The sequence below is a fragment of the Rhagoletis pomonella genome, unplaced genomic scaffold (assembly GCF_013731165.1).
Source record: "Rhagoletis pomonella isolate Grant_MI unplaced genomic scaffold, Rhpom_1.0 Rhpom_scaffold_00004, whole genome shotgun sequence".
Taxonomy (NCBI): Eukaryota; Metazoa; Arthropoda; class Insecta; order Diptera; family Tephritidae; genus Rhagoletis; species Rhagoletis pomonella.
The window spans coordinates 8,035,973-8,056,163 of NW_023458558.1; the positions used below are offsets into that span (position 1 = coordinate 8,035,973).

General features: G+C 42.3%; 3 protein-coding genes across 4 annotated transcripts; 1 reads left to right on the top strand and 2 right to left on the bottom strand.

Moving 5' to 3' along the window:
* Positions 1 to 3,817: 3,817 nt before the first annotated feature.
* On the bottom strand, positions 3,818 to 4,781 carry LOC118738381. The gene is made up of 2 exons (XM_036469305.1): positions 4,613 to 4,781; positions 3,818 to 4,541 (listed from the first exon to the last, which is right to left on the bottom strand). Exons 1-2 carry the CDS (start codon positions 4,661 to 4,663, stop codon positions 3,864 to 3,866), a joined length of 729 nt encoding a protein of 242 aa, XP_036325198.1. The 5' UTR covers positions 4,664 to 4,781; the 3' UTR covers positions 3,818 to 3,863.
* Positions 4,782 to 4,912: 131 nt separating this feature from the next.
* Positions 4,913 to 5,870, top strand: LOC118738382. Its single transcript, XM_036469306.1, has 2 exons — positions 4,913 to 5,062; positions 5,113 to 5,870. The coding sequence occupies exons 1-2, from the start codon at positions 5,012 to 5,014 to the stop codon at positions 5,806 to 5,808; spliced, it is 747 nt and encodes a 248-aa protein (XP_036325199.1). The 5' UTR covers positions 4,913 to 5,011; the 3' UTR covers positions 5,809 to 5,870.
* A 3,960-nt stretch (positions 5,871 to 9,830) lies between these two features.
* On the bottom strand, positions 9,831 to 20,087 carry LOC118736920. 2 transcript variants are annotated; one of them, XM_036467061.1, is made up of 14 exons: positions 19,363 to 20,085; positions 18,802 to 19,118; positions 18,305 to 18,631; positions 18,066 to 18,235; positions 17,589 to 17,875; positions 17,366 to 17,522; positions 17,106 to 17,300; positions 14,894 to 15,223; positions 14,692 to 14,833; positions 14,409 to 14,635; positions 14,033 to 14,351; positions 13,693 to 13,954; positions 12,237 to 12,357; positions 9,831 to 12,171 (listed from the first exon to the last, which is right to left on the bottom strand). In XM_036467061.1, exons 1-14 carry the CDS (start codon positions 20,008 to 20,010, stop codon positions 10,082 to 10,084), a joined length of 5,592 nt encoding a protein of 1,863 aa, XP_036322954.1. In that variant the 5' UTR covers positions 20,011 to 20,085; the 3' UTR covers positions 9,831 to 10,081. The 2 variants fall into 2 exon arrangements, with proteins under 2 accessions (XP_036322954.1, XP_036322953.1); XM_036467060.1 differs by having other exon boundaries at positions 14,033 to 14,635; positions 19,363 to 20,087.
* Positions 20,088 to 20,191: the final 104 nt, after the last annotated feature.

Here is a 20,191-nt window from a genome sequence, read left to right on the forward strand (position 1 = left end):
TGATGATGGTTTGAGCTGCGGAGAAGCAGTGGAGATGAATTGGGTTTAGCCAAAGTGCAACATATGCCATGCCAGTTTGATGGTTGGTTGGACGTACGGCCGCAAGGATCTCAAATCGTATAATAGTGCGGGCACATATATACATATGTATTTACATAAATGTATGCATGTTAGGGTGTTCCTTAAAACGCAGAGTACAAAATAACGCTTCGGCACAAAATTTTTCTTCTTTTCGGCGAAGTTTCAAATCTGTAGGATGAACGTCCCTCCCTCAAGAGACTCGAAGTTTCACGATTTTGGTATAGGTATTTTCTGACTTTAGCAGTGTGGAATCTAATCTTAACGTATTTGCCGATTCCATAAGAGAGATAGAGAGGTTGGCCCATCGCATAATGAAACCCGATTTATACCTTGTGCCTACTGCCTTGAGATACTTTTGTTCAAAGAGCAACTCAAACTGACATATGTACATAAATATTGAAATCTGTTCTTTCAGGTGTATTTGCTAGAAAATAAATAACATTAAAACAAGTTTAAAGTATTTGATTTAATTTACAGATTTTAATTTAACCGTTTTTGCAGGTAGTAGTCAGCATTACTGTCCGCGTTACATTCCGAAACATCCTTTGCCGTCCAGAGTCGTTCCTCGCACTCGAAATTTTTCAGGTTATTTAAGTTAATCAAAAGGAAAGAATGATCAGTGTCCCGCACAGTGGTACAGCTCCATTTGTTTTTTGGAAAAAACAGAAGGAATCGGCGTAGAGCCTCAAATTTCTGGACACAAAAAAAAAACTAAAAATTACATAACCTAACCTCAAAAGCCTCTTAAAACGCTATAAAAGTGCACCGAAAAATATATGATTCCGAAATTTTTTCCAAATATTTTTAATAACGTTATGTGTGAGCCCTCAAAAATTCGGCGTAAATGGCGTGAGGGCCATTTTCACCAACTCTGTGTCGGTAACGTCGGCAATGGTGGTTAACTAGGGATTAACCTCAACCAAAGATGTTGAAAACGGCCCTAAGAAAACAATAATCTCAATCAGTTTTATTTTAATAAAATTCTTCAGATTTTTGTTGCTTTTATTTTTGATATAAAACTGCCACTTTCGTACAAAGTTATAATTTCTTTTATTCCAATATCACTTCGTTAGGCTAAACCAATGAAATATAAAAATTGCATAGTGCGCAAGATATAATATTAAAATTAGTAATTTGTAAAAATAAGAGGCACCCTAATGTCGATATTAATGTATATATCTGTTTGCATTTTTGCGGCACAACGAAGGCGCGCGCGCCGTCATCTGTTGCCACTTTGACTTACGAAAATTGGATATCCTTTATATGGGTACGTTGGTGCACTCGTTTCCTTCGTAGCTGCGTGCGCACGAGCAGGAAGCATTGCTTGGTTGGCGTGTTGCTGTTGTTACTGTTGGCTGCTGCTGTCACTACTTTTGGCTGCTTCCGATCATTTTTTGGTGGCAATGATGGAGGAAAAAGGATCAAAGCCATGAGGAGATTGAAGCAAGGCAAACAAAAAAAAAAACAAATATAGTTGAAAAAACTTTCGAGCAGCAGAGCAAAAGGCGCGTCCTAATAATTACCGTAACAACATTGGGGGAAGCCTCTTAAAGGCGCATTAAAAATTACAACAAGAAAAAAGTATACTTTTTATACAACGAACTAAGTACTATCTACATTTGGCTAACTGTTTGTTTGATCAAAAAACAAACAAAAAAATACAAAATAGAGAAAAAAGTAGGAAATAAGCAAAAAATTAATGAACGTATGGCGCGCATTAAAAAAGAGTTGAATTAGTTGCCCCCCCCCCCCCAACGATGGCGCACTTTGGTTCGCTTTCGTACATACAAAGGGTACGCACATGCACAGGACATGCGCTCTGTCTTAAGAGCATAAATTAACAATGGTGGTTACTGGCGAGGTGTTAGGTAAGGATACGCTTCGTTATGCTCCATACATGAGCGATCCAAAAGCCATACCCCAAGACATACATATTTACATATATATGCGCATTCATCCAAATCTACTACATGCACGCTTGAAAATGTTTTACAAGTATTTGGCTGCTTGAATGCATCTACACTTACATCAATGTCCTTTAGTTCGATCTTGAACACGTGCACTACGAAGGCGCAGGCGCAGGCGCGTGTGCGTCAGATGGTCACACAAATACTCGAATTTAGGTAAAATGAATTAGTCGAGCAGAAGACGAATGAAATTAAAAAAAAAAAACAACGATTATGCGAGAAAAAAATAATATTATTTGTTAAGGATAATTTTGATAGCACTTAAGGGCATGCACTAACACATGTACATGCGCATATGTACATGTATGTATGTATATTGGGCTATTGATAGACTAGAGAGTATTGGAATTTCATACTACCTTCGAAGATTAATACGAATCTATTTCCATTTGCGAGTCCTGCGATACGAAACGGTCCCTTGTTATGGAACAATGTGTGATGGAGTTCATCGCACCGAATTACCCCAGGGATCAGGCGATTAGCCTATTAGGCTTTGCAGAGGACATTGCGGCAGTAATGTCTGCGAAACAGCTTGAAGTTATAACCCAAAAAGGTAGACCCATCAGTCGGCGGGTTCAAGCTAGCCGAGCAAAAAACACAAGCAATACTCTTCTCATGTCGTAAGAAGTTAGAGGAGGTAGCGCTGAAAACTGACGAACATATCATCCCGAAGAAACGATTAAATAATTAGAAGTGGTACGAGAGAGGCGTCTTACTTTCAGTGCCCATTTGAGATTAGTTGCCACAAGTTTTGAGGAATGTGAAGAGGCTATAGCTTAGTTTAGTAGGTCTTAGATCTACGATGGTGTTGAAGTGTTTGGCGGTCCTCTGAGCGTCTTAGAAATTGCGACCATATGTTGAGGGCGCTAGATTCTCGGTTGCGAATAATACCTGGTTTGATCGAATACTCTAGGTTGTTAAGGATGGCTCGTTTGGTGGAGGAAAAAACGCTGATTATGAGCTTGGAGAATAGAATTAATTTGTTTGGTCGAAATACCCTTGGGCTTTTCGGCGAGTTTTAAAACAATATTACGATAATCCGTATGCGTATATCAAAGATCACGAGCCATGATTGTACGGTGAGGAATGGCAAAATCTTTCGTTTGGTCAAGCCGAATGATAAATTTACAGCGAGCTTGGGGAAACAAATTGACTGTAAAAGCATAGAGACACGGCAACGTCTTATCCGGATTAATGACGCAGTGGATCTGATCAAAATTGTGCATTGACAGGCGGCAGTAATGCGGATTAACGAGTAGCAAGGTCGTGGGTTCGATTCCCCCCGTAAGTAGAATTTTCATTTAGTTTTTGTTTTCAATTATTACTTCTATATTTTTTAACGTTGCAAAAATATGCCGAAAAACTAGAGAATTGTACGGTGAGAACGCAGTGAGTGACACCTGGGCCGGGACGGAGCTCGGAGAAGAAATTAATCCACCACTACTTTTTTTTTGTGTCCGGGTCTATAGTCGAAATGATTCTAATAATTAACAACGAATTATCCATACACGTACTCCAAATCTGATACCATTAAAAGTATAAGATTGTAAATTTTCTAGTAGAGTCAGAACTAACAAATCCCACAGATCGATTAAGTCAATGCTGATCGATAAGTCAATCAAATCTTTCCCCTACCCCCTGAGACATGCGCTGCTTCTTTGTATTAAGCCACTGCGCCTGAAATTCCAACCAGAAATAATACGATTCCCCGAGTTTCGAAAAAGTAATTATAATTTTCTTACACAAATCTTTCGAAATTTAATGCCAAAAGCAACGTACAGCGGCTAGAAATTGCTTTACCTCAATAAGGTTTTCTTAACAATCCTTCAGCTTTTCATCAACGAGCTTCACAATCTCATTTACCAATTTTTCAATACAAACGAGCGCTTGTGTCTCGCTTTGCTGCGAAAGTTGACGTGTGCGCGACAACAATAAACTAACGGTATTTAGTTCCTGCGAAATTTGCGCATTTAAGGCTGTAATACCTTCGATAAAGCATCTCGTGGCTGTTGCAAAAGATTGCAGGCCTTGTTCAGGCCACGATTCACCTTGGCAATCGTCGGGCAGTCTATTAATTGTAATAACGAAATTATCTATTGCAGAAACGCTGTTATCGGCCTCTGATTTGTATGTCTGCATCAAACCGTTGAGCTCCTCAGTGCAAATGCTTAGGCGCGTATCGATGGTCGAACGCAGGTCCTCCGCGGTAAACGTAGCGTTGCAGCTATCGTTGCCTAGCTTACGTGACGCTTGATAGATCGGTTGTGCCAGCTGCTCCAGTGCATTGGCGATGAGCAACTCGATGCCTCCGTGGAGGATATCCGCTGTTCGTTCAAGTTTGGTGCTAACTTGGAATGAGATTTCATCAGCTATGGAAGCGGTGTTGTACGCCAGAGATTCCATGGCAGTGCTGACAGGACCATTGGCGCTGTTAATAGCTGATTCATCGTCGGTTGGGAATAATGGTTCTTGAACAGTATCGTTGGCCTTGGACTGCTGAAAGAAATATTAATGCAAAAATATAGTAAGCCAATTTGACTGCGGTTCTTTAAAATATTTATCACCTTCACAGCCAAAATGGTAAGAATTGAAATTAGTAGCCGAAAGTATTGCATTTCAACCGTTCCGTATAAATCCCAAAGAGACAATGAGCATGGAAGAGCATTGCTTAGTTCAAAGACTGCTGCCGCCCTTTAGGCAACATCGCATGGCTGATAAGGGATCTTCTAAAAAAAATTACGAGCATTACTAATGTAATTTTTTTATCTTTTCCATTGCCAAAATGTTGGTGATATCTTTTCAATTTGCTTAATTAAATTCCACGAAATTAACTGAACCACTTTAACGAAATTAACTGATTGCAAAATAAATTTCGTAAAGTCCAAAAATCATATCAAACATTGTAGATTTTCGAAAGACAACGAACCAACCACAAACGAAAGAGCTGCGTGTTGGTGTACACCATGAAGCTGATCATGATTTTTCTATTCTACCACTTTAGTGCAATCCTGCTTGTGAGTTTATTTCTCAATTTATTCCGCCTTCCATTAACTTCCGATTTCAGCTACCAGCACAGGCGCTGCCTTACAGCCCCTGGCTATCAACTCAGCGCTATGGCCCGCTCTACGAAGGCGTGAAGCTTCTAATCGCAGACGCCGAATTTCAAGCAGAGCTGACCTTCAACGAAACCGAGTATCAGCTTAACGAATCTGTCAGCGCCATGCATGAGATGCAGTCGCTAATCACCGAATACGAACACTTGATTGGAGAACGTCTTCACGCCATGCTTGCCAATTCGCGTCCGACTGAAGCCCACAAACACTGCTACCATCAGCACGAGCTCGCCATTGCAACTTTCGACCGTGAACTTCTGGAGAAGCGACGTAGCTGTAAGCGTATGTTGGAGGTTAGTTTGACTGCTTTGAAGAATGAGGCTAATAGTGAGATCCATTTTATACGAAGCGCTGCAGCGGAAGCTCGCAATGTGGTTGGCGCTTGCAATGTGGCTGCGCTGAAACGGCATAATAGTAACATCGATCAGGTGGGCATAGCAATGTGTGTTGTTGGACGGATTGGTGCGCTTAATCAGCGACTCTTTGAAGCATCACAAAATTTTTTCGATGAAATCGCCGCTGTGATGCTCGATGGAGATGATGTAGATGATGTAGGTGACAGTTGCGGTGACTTCGATGAATTGCGCCAACAATTTGAGAGAGTTTATGCTGATATCAGTAATTGTATTGCGCGTGGCGGCTCATAAATTATGAATATAAATAAGTACTTGATTGTATAAATAAAAGTGAAGACATTTTATTTCTTTAATTGATATGTACCTGATTAAATCTACATATGAAATGTAAGTGAAGTGCACAATATACCGTTAAAGGTGTCACAAATTGAAGGGGCCCTGAGGAAATACTGCGCCAAGTGATACCTACTGGGTAATTCGCTCCGATTTCGTAATTTTCATAGATCATTATTCCGACTAACTGTCTCAGTGTCATATGTTGAAAGAAATTGAAATACGAAGATATACATTGAGCCAATTTTTGCCTTCATTGGAAGTTGTAGTTATTACAGCATACTAGCGCAGCAACCTAATTATGTATATCTATTGTAACCCTTAAGGAGCCAATAAAACCTTGGCCCTCTATGAAGTTTCGCACTTTGAAGGGTGCCATGTTCCAGATTCTGGATGCATAAGAATTATCGCTCTGCAAGTTATACAAATTTAGGGCCACTTTGCTGTAGCCAGTCTACAGAGGGTGGTATTTTCGCTTGCAGGGTCCTGTCTGATATCCAGCAAAAATTTTTAAACTCTCCCGTCTAAGGTGAAACAGTCATTCAGAGACTCTACGAGAGGAAGTGATAAGTCTCGCGGAACGTCATTTGCTTTTTGATATATCCACGTCAATGGAATGCAACCTGATAGGCATACCATCTTCTTAGAAGCTCTGCCGTGTAGTGCTTTGATAAACCACATAAAGGTTGAGGACCATGTCATGTGTCAGCACCTTCGTTTCCATTAAAGCCCTCATGACCCACCACAAGGAAATCCTGTTACACTTTTGCAATTGTCTACTAGCCTTGACACCATTTTACGTGAGTCTAAGACCCTTAATGCTGCTTTGGCTTCAGGCATGATGTTTATTGTGGCCCCGTTAGTCTTTCCACGAAGACATTCGCGGGCATAAATTTTCACTACGAGAATTTCCGCCGGGAATATGGTTAGATATAAGCCCAGTCCACTATTTTGAAATATAGGTCCAAATACGCCGGCCCCAGTGTTTGGATCCATCAGGGTACCAGACTTGTGATACTTTACTAATCATAGTGGTTATGGCTTACGAGCGTCCCATTTAGGGCTTAAGGTTGGCTTAGGTTGACAAGGGTGATCTAGTTTTAGTAAATAAACAATTGAAATAGATGCAATACGGAAGTCAAAAACTTCCTCATCAGCAGGACTCAGGGTTGAAAAAAGTGCCAATACTTGGTAGAGAAAATATATAAAAATATTTTACCTGCTCCCTGAAGTATAAGAGCCTTTGACCTATGATACATGGGCCACCGCATAAAATGTTTCAGCCACAGAACCTGAAGTTCTGGCAGGTAGCCTGTGAAAGGTCTTATACTCTCTCAAATAAAATTCAGGAGTCGTTCCTAGGTTCCTCTGAGGATGTTATACATTTATTTTATTGCCTTTTTTAGGAGATCTGCTGTGTATCATGTTGACGGACCATGAAACAGCTGTGGACTATTTAAGCTCTGCTGGTACCCACGTTTTGTGAGAGCGTTAGCTCTTTCGTTGCCATTAAAACTCTCATGCCGCGGTACTTACAAAAGTTAGTTAGGTGTTTTTTTTACTCAATAGAGTTTCGTAGTTGTTCAAAAGCATATATGCAGTTTTGAAAGAGTCCAGGGCTTGTAATGCTGTCTGAAACCGGGGCCAGCATTGACATCCGCGAACATGCACCCAACAGTATACCAGAACTCTTTGCAAGTGTCCCTTGAAGCATTTATTACCGTGTAGGGCTTGTTGAAGGATGATTTCGGAAGCTTTTTGTTTGCGAGATTAATGTAGGGACCCCCAAAGAATAGTTTTAAAAGCGGCAAGCGCCCTTGAAGGTCGCCACTTTTTATACTCACTAACCGAACCGAATCACTGAAGAACTCTGGCAAATAAACAACAAGTTCTGATAGTAGCACGGTCATCAAAAAATTCCTTGTGCGTGTGATGTATAAACGGACTTTTATAAATTTCTAACATCTCTTTTCATTGGCCAACAATAGGCGTGTTTTATTTGACGATAAAATTAAGCTAATAGCTTATTTTGTATGGAAGACTTAGCCAACATAACTATATTGGCAAAGTCTTCCATACAAAATAAGCTAATAGCTTAAATTTGGCGTCAAATACAACACGCCTATTGTAGATTAGCATGGGCCGAAAATCCGCTGTATTAGAATTTTGATTGGCAATAGCAAAAATATTGTTCATTATGCTCTAAAAACAATCTGTGTGAAAGATGACAATTTTTGGTCAATATCTTAGGTTCACCCAAGTCCATCAAAGTTCAAGTGGTAAACAAATTTTTTCTTAGCTTACTTCGATTCTCCACAAAAATGGTCCATATACCAAATTATAATTTTGTAGATACTTGCAATTTTAGTAAAAAAAATGTATTAATTTTTATTTTTTGAGCACATTGAATTTTCATGGACTTGGGCGAGCCTAAGATAGTGACCAAAAATTGTCATCTTTCACACATAATAACCACAATATATAAGAGAGCAAATGAACCATATTTTCGCTATTACCAATCAAAATTCTAAAACAGCGGATTTTCGACCCACGCTACTGTAGATCATTCAATAACACCACAGATTGATTCAGTGTAAGCAAATTTCGCTTTGTTGTTATACACAGGGTGAACACAATGCATTGATATACACTTAATCCGACCGCCGATACATTTAATGCTTTTCGCTGGCCTACATTTAGGCACCCGCAGAAGGCGAGCAATGAATAGGCAAACGGAAGAAATGCACCGAAGTGAAAGATGTAAGGTCGAAGGGGAGAGTTACGAATGGTATGATCATTTATTAAATACTTGCATTATATACATACTTGTCACAATATATAAATACTTGAAATAGCTGTATGTATGTACATTAGGGCGGGTCGAAAAACACAAAATGTTTGATACGAAAATTGTATAGGTCTTAAGAGGTATTATTTTAATCCCTTATTCTAGAAAAGAAGTCCTGTTTCTTCGCGACAATATCTTCAGTCTTCAATATTGATCCATATTTTAATCAATTAATCTTTCTTTCCTACTTAATTTATTAAATAAGTTCCGGATTTGATCTACACAAGTCGTTGTTAAAATTTGAAAAATTGGTATTCCCACTCAAATTTTCAAGCTCATTCCGCAGACTGAGGATATGGACGCAGAGAGCCAATATTTATTTTCTAGAATAAGGTATTAAAATAATACCTTTTAAGACCTATACAATTTTCGTATCAAACATTTTGTTTTTTTCGACCAGCCCTACTGTACATACATATGTATGTATGAGCTTATGCAGGGTTATCGCAACTTAGTCTCAAATCCAGATTTGGTACATTTTTTTCAAGTGAATGGTAAGTATTTTTTTTCGTCAGTGGCAACTTTGGGTGTGATTCTAAATAGAAATGTCTCTTAGAGGCGCCTTATTGCCGCAGAAACATCTTGAGCAAGAAATGAGCGCCATCGCTAAAATTGTATTTTTCTTCTTGTTGATTGACGCTATAACCGCGTATGTAGAAACACTGAGGAGGCATGGATGTTCAAGCACTTGTGGGCAAGAGTGATTCTCCGTTGGATTTCAAGGCTGACATTATCACTGTATCTACTGAGATTGTCTAAAGTACGAATCTTAGCAAGCAATCGATGTGTGCAAGTCGGTCGCGACTAAAATATAGCTTTTTAATGGGACATGGTCGCCGCTGACGTAGGTCCATAGCGACGGATATATAGGAGATTTTAAAAAGCTCTCGCGCGATATGATTTTAAAGCGGTGGTGGGCATCGGCCTGCCCGTGGGCAAAGCTCTTACAAGCTTTGTATACATTTAATATAGAAAGCTTGACAGAGCTTTGCCCGCGGGAAAGCCCACGCCCACAACCGTTTTAAAGTCACTGATATAGTTTTGCGTCGACCATACGACCAAACCCACTCTCAACTTTGGTGTACATTTCAAACGCAATTTCAAACTAAATATGAAAAAAAAAGAAACGCAATTTGTAACACATATACATACATAAATATATGTACATTCATATAAAAATCTCTATATTACAACTTTCCTACACATCTGCGGTTCTACCCGTCGGGCACGCCGGTTAATATGTATAGCAAAAATAAGAATCTCCAAATAATCTCAATACAATCGTTGTTTACATACAAAAATAAAATTAAATGTATAAACGGTTAAAAAAAAATAAATCAAGGACATTTTTATGGCACATTTGTTACACTGTGACTAGACTAGTTAGACAATGCTCTCTTTATGGCGCCGGACATATTGCTCACTTTGCGATTTATTTAAAGGCTCCATCGGTCGTTGACCCAACACCCCGCCGAAAACAGTGGCGCTCTGACTGCCAGCAAAACCTCTGCCCGCTTGCGGCGACGACTGTGACTTCTGCACACTTTCGTGTAGATTCTCCGCTGCAAGTTGCGGAACGGCAATCACATCCGTCAACAGTGTTTGGCGACACAATGCCGACAATGCTCGGCCACTACTTCTTGACGCCTCTGACTCCTTTGCAGCATCTTTGCCTTTTTTGCTACCCTTGCCTCGGCGGAATTTCGATGCAAGCGTTGCGAAACCCAGTTTGCTGGTTATTTTACCCGAACGGCTTACTGAACGTGGCAGCGAGTCGTAGAGGCTAATGTCTGCATCTGTACCGGTGTCCGAGTGTGTCGGTGTTTCGGTGTACGAATCACCTGTAAACGTGCTAACGCTGAAGCTTTTCGGCAAATTGGCCTCATCACCCGCCGCCGACGAGATGCTGTAGTCGCTGCGCCGATGTTGCTCCCATGTTTCGCTGCGCACGATGTCATCGCGTCGTTTCACATCAGGTTGCGCTGCAGCACCATTACCTTGCAGAAACTCTTCCTTCGCTTTCTGTAAACGCAATGCGCGTTCTGAAAGCGGCGTACGTGGCGTCTCTTGCGTCGCGACTAGATGTGGTGTTGGTGTTGTCGGCTCAGAGCTGTGTGGTGCGGAAAAATCGAAATGCTGCGCTTGCATGTTGGTGGGAGTGAGAGATTTTCGTTCCAGTTTGCGTGCAATGCGTGGTTTTGTGTTGTCGAATTTGTCGGGTGTAAGCATGTGGGGTGAAGTTTCACCAATCGAGGCTCCTGAATGTGTTTTTGCAATTTTCGTTTCGATTTTCTTGATTGTGGCGCTTTGCGATTTCGAGAAAGGTATGTGATAGTGGGACTTTTCCGTATTCTTTTTGAATATATGCTCTTTACGCACCTCTGTGGGACTACTATCCACTGTGCTTGACATAGCCATGCCTATTTTGGCGGGACTGGCTGATTCACGCATTAGACTGGTGCAGCTTTTGTTGATAACGCGAAAGCTATCGGATGCAAGTGGCGGGCGTGCATCCCTCGCCAGCTTTAAAGTGGGAGTTGCGAGCTTCTCAGCGCTTTGACACTTACGCTCGTCCTCGTACTCGCACGCGATAACGCGTACATCACCCTGACTCAAAGACTTGCATGTCGAATTTGAGCATTTCGGCGTTAGACTACCAACTTCAGTGGGCGTTTCCGAGTCATCCAAATCTGTAGCTTCCGGCATAGTACTTTCAGCATCGGTAAGCGCCGTTGCGTCGGGAGCTTCCCGCTCAGTTGGCGATTGCGCCAATTCTTGTTCGATAACCGCTATGCCGCCGATAGCACTCGGCTCAGCGACTGCTGTAAATACTTTTCGTTTGGTTTTCACAAAAACATTTTCATTTTGGTTAAAAATTAAGTTTTCTTTCAGGTCAATATCATCGAGTGGTGGTCGTGTCGGTTTGGCTGTGGCTGCCGCCAGACACTTATCGCTAATCGGTCGGTAGTTGTTGGTTTCGGATAGGCAGCGTGCCATGTTAACCACACTTTCGCATTGTTCAATTGGATGTCCAGGCTTCACCTTCAATACATAAACGATGTCATCGGCAGGTGCCTCCTCGACTCTGCCATAGTCTTCGTCGAAGGAACGTTGCTTTATGCGAAAATTCTTGCGCTTTACGCGTCGTGGCGTCTCCAAAACGCTGTGGTTGTCTGCATCACTGCTATCGCTTTCGGTTTTGCTGTTCTGTCGAGAGCCCGTTTTGCGAAGGCGTAACTTCTTCTTACCAGTGGCGCCGTTCGCGCCATTACTGTTGGCATTTTGGGTACGTTGCGATATCTTCGGTGCCTCGGCCTCATCGTTTTCTGCGTGCGATGCGCTCCACTCATCCGTTGCTTCTAGTGTGGTTGAAATCTGATCCTTTGAAATGTCAGCCGCAGTGTTTTGTGCGTCGACTGCGGTTATATTTATGTCCGGTACCATGTCACGGGGGTACGGTGTAGAGCCGCCATCTGGGAAGAAGAATATGAAATTGGTTTACTGGTGATTAACATTTAAATATTTGTGGATTACTTACGAATACTTCGCCGAAGCAAAGTCAGGGATTCATACAAGCCCTTCAGCTCCTCGTTGTACTCAATATTGCGCTCCTCAATGATTTCCTGGCAACAGGCCTCGTCAAGTGGGCACTTTTCACACTAAATATGTGGAGAAATTAAGAAAAAGTGTAGGGGTTAAAGGAAGTAACGAATGGCGAGGGGAAGCCAAAGCAGTTAGGTTAGAGGGCCGCCTCCGTAGTTGAAAGCACACTTAGATATGATTTAAGCTGTACATTGGGAATATAAAAGTCCTTAGAATACCAATTCCTAGTTCGAATACCAATCGCTAGGTGCTCAACCGATGTTTTTCATATCGATTGCTCTGGGACATAACTACATGCGCCTGTCTCTGTGACCTTAAGTCCTGCGCTTGGATGGAAATGACCGAGAAAATTAGACATCTTGTTGCTGCTTATAGTTGATCCATTAAATTCAGTTCCTTGTGTCGAGCCTTTATTCACAGAAGAGAGTGAATACACTCCCGCGAATTCGATTCAAGGGTCCACCGAAGTCTGCAGCGTTTGTTCAGTGAGATAAGTTAGAAAGCGGGTGTCTGTCTGGGAGAAAGCGGAACGCTAGATGAACTCCTATTCAACAAAATTGAATTGATTAAAGTTTTACCCACGCATATCCACGCACCAGTGACAGAGAAGGACATGCTTCTATAGATCTCCTTTATAAGCGCTTCAAACACCCTTACGAGGGATTCCTACGGCACGATTGGAGTATTTTCATAATAACGAAAATGAAAACACAACTATCGAGAAACCAAACCAAAGACGTTTCCAACACGAACAATGCTTTCGTAAACAAAAGTCAGCGGAACGTAGCGGCAAAGAACAAACCTGGAGCAAAAGTAAAAAGAACTTTCTTTCGAAAATCCATTTGGGAACTGGGGAAAAGAGAACGGAACGGGAACAAATCCTCTCTGAAATATTCGCGAAGAATGGAAGCTAAACCCGCATTTTTTCAGTGTTCTAGATATATGTACGAACTGAGGACTAAGCAAAAACTATGTCGAAAAGCAGCAATTACAACAGACAGTTAGGTCCTTGGCACTTTCATCATTATTGACAGGCCAGGTGGAGAGGGTCTTGTCTTATCGTCGAATCTCCAATATGAGTCAGTTGGAGAAGAGACAGGATCAACGTCCTCGCTTAGGCCGAGGCCACGCAATGAGCGGCAAAGCGGCGAAGCGGCGAGCGGCTGAGCGGTTTAATTTAAACATAGGAAATACTATTGAAGTGGCCATGCTCTGAGCGGCATTTCTGAGCGGCATTTTTGTATGACGTCGCTCATTGCGTGGCCTCGACCTTAAGCGACTACAGCGCTAATCGCGAGGAAGAAAAAGTTTTGCGGTGAGTTCGGCTGAGCAGCGAGAATGGCTCCTGTCCTCTTCTTTCGTACATAAGTAGATAGTTTAAGAAAACTCACCAAATCGCTAATTCGGCTCAATTCGCTTTGCACATCCGATATGGCATTCAGAACGTTCGGCTTCATCAGACTATCCGAGTAGTATGGATATATGTTGCGTATGTATGTAAGCATCGTTTCGCACTGACCTAGCTCCACATTTTGACACAAATCCACTGATGCGTGTTTAAGTTTAGTGAAAATCTCCTCAGTTCGCTGCAGCACGGAGAGCAGAGGTGCCAAATTGGTGTGCGACTCGTAGCTTTGTACTCGTCGCGTATTGCTGTAAAGGAAAGCCAAAAAAAAAACATTGTTTTCGCATTTCAACTCACCAGCTTTTACAGGGCTTTTGATTACTCACCAGTAATCGCTGCAAGCGCACTCTTCGTACTTATAGATTGGTGTTTGCTGCTCCATTAGAGTGTGCGCGGTAATCAGCGGTGATGCCGTCTCCTCAATGTGATCCTCCACTTCCACCATAACCGCTTCGGGTTCTTCGTATTTCTTGTACTCGTGCTCATCAAGCACATCTGAGCTGCCTTGATTGTCCATCTCTTTCAGCTCATTCACGTCATTCAGCGATAAGCTGGAGGCTTGTTGTGAGATGGCGGGCAGAGTAGTGTTATTTTGGGCGATGCTATCCAATGAAAACGAACGACTGAGTGTGGGTGAGTTGTCATCTGCGAAGAAATAATTTAAATTAGTGACGAAGTGTGTGGGGCACACTGTTGACTTACTGGTATTATTTTCTTTTGTGATGCGATCTACTACAATCGGACGATAGCCCGGATGCAATAACGCGAATGTCGACGACTCGGGTCCTATACCACGTGCCTTCTCCCATTCGTATAGTTTGCGTGTGAATTTGCGTGATATGCCCTCGAACTTCATAACACCTTCTGAGGTCTGTACCTTGATTTCCTTGGCCGGATGATCGGTTACGATCGCTTTGAGTTTGGCTAGTCTGTTTTGAAGAAATGTTTAGGAGAATGAAAGTGCTAAAGTCACAGTTGCACTTACTTCTCGAGTTTATCCTTATCGTGTGGCTTATTTTCAACAGTTTTCTTCACGCTATCAGTAAGTTTACTGGAACGTTTTATGGAATCCTGACCGCTAGGAATATTGCTTGTGCCACCACTTTGTTTGAGTTTATTCCATTGCTCTGTGGCATAGTTTTTATTTTATTTTGGAGTATACTAAATCCAAGAAATTTTATCCTTACCCAACTTCTTTTGAAAGTCCTCTGGCAAGTTCTTCTGATCAGGCAACGGTGTTAGACCCTGTCCCTCCAACTTCAACTGGCCGGTTTTCCACAGGTTCCAATCGATTTTCGGCTTTGAATCTGAAGGACACTCGCGCACCGGCGATGTCGGCGAGATTTGCATTGAATGCCCGCCGCTGACTGAGATTTGTTTTTTCACGCGCCATTTGCGTAGTTTCTTCTTAAAGTCCGGTGTTAGATTTTCTTCCAAGAGTTTAGCTGAGAGGTTATTATTAAAGACTGGATGTTGCGGATGCTCTTCTGGTTTTGGGGGCGTGATTAAGGCTATCGCTGTTCAGTTAAAGAAGAAGGAACATTTAAGTTAATTTTATTTCGGAGAAGTTTGGAAAATTTGGGAAAATTTGTATCAAAAGATTACAAGCAAAACTAAAACTTAATACGATTTCAGAAACCTTTGACCGTTGAGAAATCTTTTGATGCTGGAGAAGTGGGGAAACTCTAAGGAGGTAGTACGCGAAACCAGGGTGATCAAGTGTGACGAGCACCTCCCTTAAGCCTTCCTCAAATAGCGCTCTTCAAGGTTTTGAAGGGTCTGAAGCTCAAACTTATCGATGTCAGAGAGATACCCAGGAGCGCTATGGCTCGCATTTGGCGCATGAATATTGATGGCAGGACACTACTTAAATATCTTGACGCCCAAAATTTCGAAATGGGTGGGCGTGTAAGTCTAAAGTGTCACAGACGGTTCTGCTTCTTATTAGTAAGGAGAGCATTGAAGCTTTGGAAAATACATTTTCCAGGCTTCAGCAGCAGACAGCAACGGAGCGCAACCATCCATATATATTGTAAGCGAAATTATTAGACTTGAGAAAATTGCATGGCTCTCGGAACAAATCTCTTGGTCCAGAAGGAACATTTCTGTCAATGCTACCAGAGGCTAAATCTTTGATGATCCCTAGGCTGTAGAGTATTTTAAAAGCAAGCCTAGAGTTCTCCGTCAACATCAGGTTTGGCCGTCTGTGAGTCATTTAAGGTTAGCGAACGTCAGAACGTAAAAACTAAGCCATGCGCAATTTCAAGGTCCTTCTTGACCTGCTGAATCGAAGAGCGTCTTACGTGCCTTAGCTACAGGTTGAAGGTTCTGACAGGTCACTATCCGATCTGTGATGCTTAAAGTCGCAGCCTGTAACGGGACGGCAGGGGGAAGTCATCTTCACACTCTCTTTGGTTGTCTAGATTTTTCGAGGCTAGGATTAAAGTCTCTTGGCACTCACTTTATAACCAAGCCTAATCAAACCTCGGGGATATGTATTAGCCGTATTCGTAACTTTGTGTTTGGCTCATGGCGGGAAGGGGTTACTATTCCAAATTGCGTGGTTTCATTAAGGAATTACCTCAAAAATGTCAGAGTATTCTATCAACTGGAGAAGAAATAAAGATGAAACTATATATGTACATATATGTATCCTGCTTAAACTCTTCTAAGGCGGCAACCAAATAATTAACTTTGTCCAGCAAAGAAACCTAGGATACAGGAGTTTTGTTTGTTACTTCCTTGTTTCTATCCACCCTAAGTCAAGGAAGTTCAAAATGAAGACGTGAATTGACGATCGTCTTTATCCAGAAGAATTCTCATTGCCAATTATTTGAAAATCGAGAATTGCTCTATAGTCTGATCAGCCTGCAGAGTGAGGAGTTGGAATAGTTATAGGTTACGTACTTGCAGTTTTTCCGTATTTTTTACATTTATCCGTGGCCATAATGATCTAGAAACCAACTGATCATCTTCATTGGTCCATAAGCCATTTATTACGGCTGTAGTATATTCATTAATTTGTCTAATATGATCACTAAATGGTGGAATTTTATAGCCATTCGTGGCAATCTCTCTCATTTGTCTCGATATTGCAATGTATGTGAACCCAGCAAAGTGTGACTTAGAGATAAGCTGTGGGAACAAAGCAGTTAGGAATTTCCACACAACCATCGATTTCACTGCCATCCCATGAAGGAAAACATGCAGCGGTTGCAGCTGAGGTGCGCTACTCACAGCTCTCGATATTCAAGGGCATGCGAGTATTTGTACTTTCCAATTATTTTCTCCTCTCTTCCCGTTCTAAAACTGTTTCGCATGGTTCGATTGATTTCATCCTCTTAAACCTAAGCTTGCCTTTCGTATCTATAGTCGCGCTTTTAACTAAAGTTATCTCACCTCTACATGCGTTAGTATTAGCTTTCATTTTATCCCATTCGCGACGTTTCGCTTCGAATTCCATGTCAAATTTGGCACGTAGCATCTGATAACGTTGATTGATTTCATTCTTTTCGTCAAGAAACGACTTGTGCGATGTCATGTGATTCGGCGTGGTAGGTTCGGAAAAATCACCACTAGATAAATCTTCACTTTCTGTAAAAGAACAGAGAAACACCGCTTGTACTTCATTTCTCTACTAAAGATGCTGCTTTACCCACCGAATTCACAAAAAAAGTCCGAGTGTCGCGAAGGGCTGCTTGGCACCGATGAATTACCCGGCGAATTGATTTTCTTCGAGCGATTCAATGACTGTGTGCCATCTTTGGGGCTTTTCAATGAGTAGGGTGAGTAAGAGAAATCCGAGTCGGTAAGTTCCTGAAATGGAAATCGCAAATCATTATTATAGAGCATTTTCTTTTTTCGTTACGATAGTTCCAATACCTGTTTGAGGTTAAGATTTAGTGGACTTGGTGGTGGTTTTGTGCGACGGGATGTTGTGCCTTTCAGTTCAACGACTACATCTTCTGGCAGTGCCTCAAAGTCAGTAAGATTCTTATTTTTACGCAAAGATTTGATTGAGGAGGATTTTTTCGATGTAAGCGTACGCATGTTGCCATCGCTCTTCGATGGTGGCTGCAATGTTTCGGCATCATCGGTTTTTGAATGTTCCAATAGAGACGATTGACTATGCCCAACCACACGACTTTCGCTCTTGGTGGAATCTCTTCCTGCGAATGAATTTGAAGCTCGCATTAAAAGGAGTATACAATTATTTTACAAAAATTTGTTTTTTTTTTTAAGTGCACGAATAATATTTTATTTATGGTAAATAAAGAGATGAAAATGCTATGTGAAATAAATAAATCATTAAAAAATTTGTATACAAATAAATGGCATTGAAAACAGTAAACAAATTACTCAGCGTGCTGCGACAGCTGCTATCAATATCGTCCATTGAACTCGCCGAACTGATTGTGCCCGGCGTACCAGCTTCACTTAGCAGATGCCCCGATGATGAGCTCAGTATGCTATCAGCCGAGCTACCACCACCGCCGGCGGGGCAAGGCAATGATGGCACTCGCAAATATCTAAGAAAAAGAAGAATACCGTTTCCAGCAAAAACAAGACAGCAACAATTTTCTGCGCCTCACACTCACCTCGCAACTTCGTTGTTCACCGGCGACAAACCCACACTATGCGACACGTGCTCCTTGGGCACAGCATTATAAACGATTATACCACCAGTTCCTACGCCTTCGGCTAGCGCCGGTACATTGGCACGCTCCCACTTGAACGCAGCCTTGACCTTCGTCCACTTTGAAACCTTCGATTTGCCCTCACTGTAGGTACTTTGACGCCGCAGCATGTGCGGCAAGGCGCTTGAGCTTTTCGAGTCGCGTTCATGGTCCGCTTTAACGCCAAGCGACGCCACAGATGTGCATGCCATATCGTCAATCATCATCGATTTGCTGCGCTGGCGTTGCCTGAAAAAAGAAAAAATAAAAAAAGTAAAGAGCGACTGAGCAACAGTTTGTTTCGTCGCGCCACGGACACCTGCACCTGTCTGCGCCAATCGAGCTCTCTGTGTCACTCACGCTCACTTGGTGTCGCTCGATCAGCTCGCAACAGGTGTTTGCCGCTCTTCGGTACTCACTGTTTGAGAGCGCCTCGTTTAATGGAAGAGGGATTACTGCCACCATAGCTGCCGCCTCCAAAAGCGCTGAAACTGCCGAAACTGAGCGACGAAGTGGCCGGTGTCGCGGGAGCTGGTGTCGTTGCGGACTCGCCCAATATTGACTCGATGAGCGCGATCGATTGTTCCACATCCGCCTCTGTGTCTGAGTACTGATCTTGATCGCGCTCATGCTGCTGCTGGTGTTGCTGCTGGTGTTGCTGTTGCTGTGGTTGTTGTTGTTGTTGCTGACGCACTTGTTGTAGTCGCTTACTGCGCGCCTCTTTGGCGTTTTCCATCTAAATTTCATACACACGCGCCCACATCGTACACGTACACGTATACACAACATGAGAAAGGGGTGAGAGAGCAAGAAGAGTGGAGGAGCGCGCGTGAGTTAGAAAGTCTATTTATTTATGTTCTTTATTTTGCGTGTTTATTTAATTTCACCCAAATTGCGTTGGTTTTTTGTTGATGGTTTTCCCATTTTGTCTATTTTTATTTATTTTTAATGTTTTTTTTTTGCTAAATACTTAAACTCACCTTTTCGTTGAGCAGATTTACGTAATTGAGACATTCCCGCTGTCGCCGCCACTTTGCCGCCTCATCCAGGTACTTATCCCACAATGCGTAGAGGCGCGATAATTGCTCCACGGCGCCCTGGGCTGCCAACAGCGCAGACAAACTGCTACCCAAGCGGCTCTGCAACGGATCGATGAACAGAATGCATTCCTGTCGTATGTGCTGACAGTAGGCGCAACGCGGCTGCTCTCCGTCATGGTGTTGCGTTTGTTGTTGCTGTTGTTGGGCTTGCTGTTGTACTGAGTGTTGTTGCGCTTGCCGCTGTTGCTGTCTGTCCGTCTCATGTGCCGCCGCCGCCGCCTTGCAATCGTTCGCTATGATTTTGTTGAGTGTTTTATAAAATTCTTCTTCGCTTTCGACGTAGTTGAAGAGCGTGTGGTAGCCAGCTGGCAGATTTTCTTTGGTTTTGGGTGGAAATTGAAAAATGTTATCGCTCTGACGTGGATCTGGTGGTGGTGATGGCAATGTTTCATACGCATATGTGCCCGAGGTGCGGCGTGATGAGGATTTCGATGAAGTTGTTTGTGGTTGTGTTGGTGTGATGTGCGCGGCGTTGGGCGTTAGCGGAAGGGAGCGCGCGGATAACGGACGCTCCGGCAATTTTTCCATTAGTTGCGTTTGCTAGATGTTTAGGTATGTATGTATGTATGTATGCAATATATGTGTGTGATATCTTCGCTGCAATAAAAAATGTTCGCATTTTGCTATAAATGAATTAAATTTAATTGGCGAAAATAAAAAAAATAAAAATTCGAATAGAAAAGAGTATGCAAATATACTCAAATGCTCG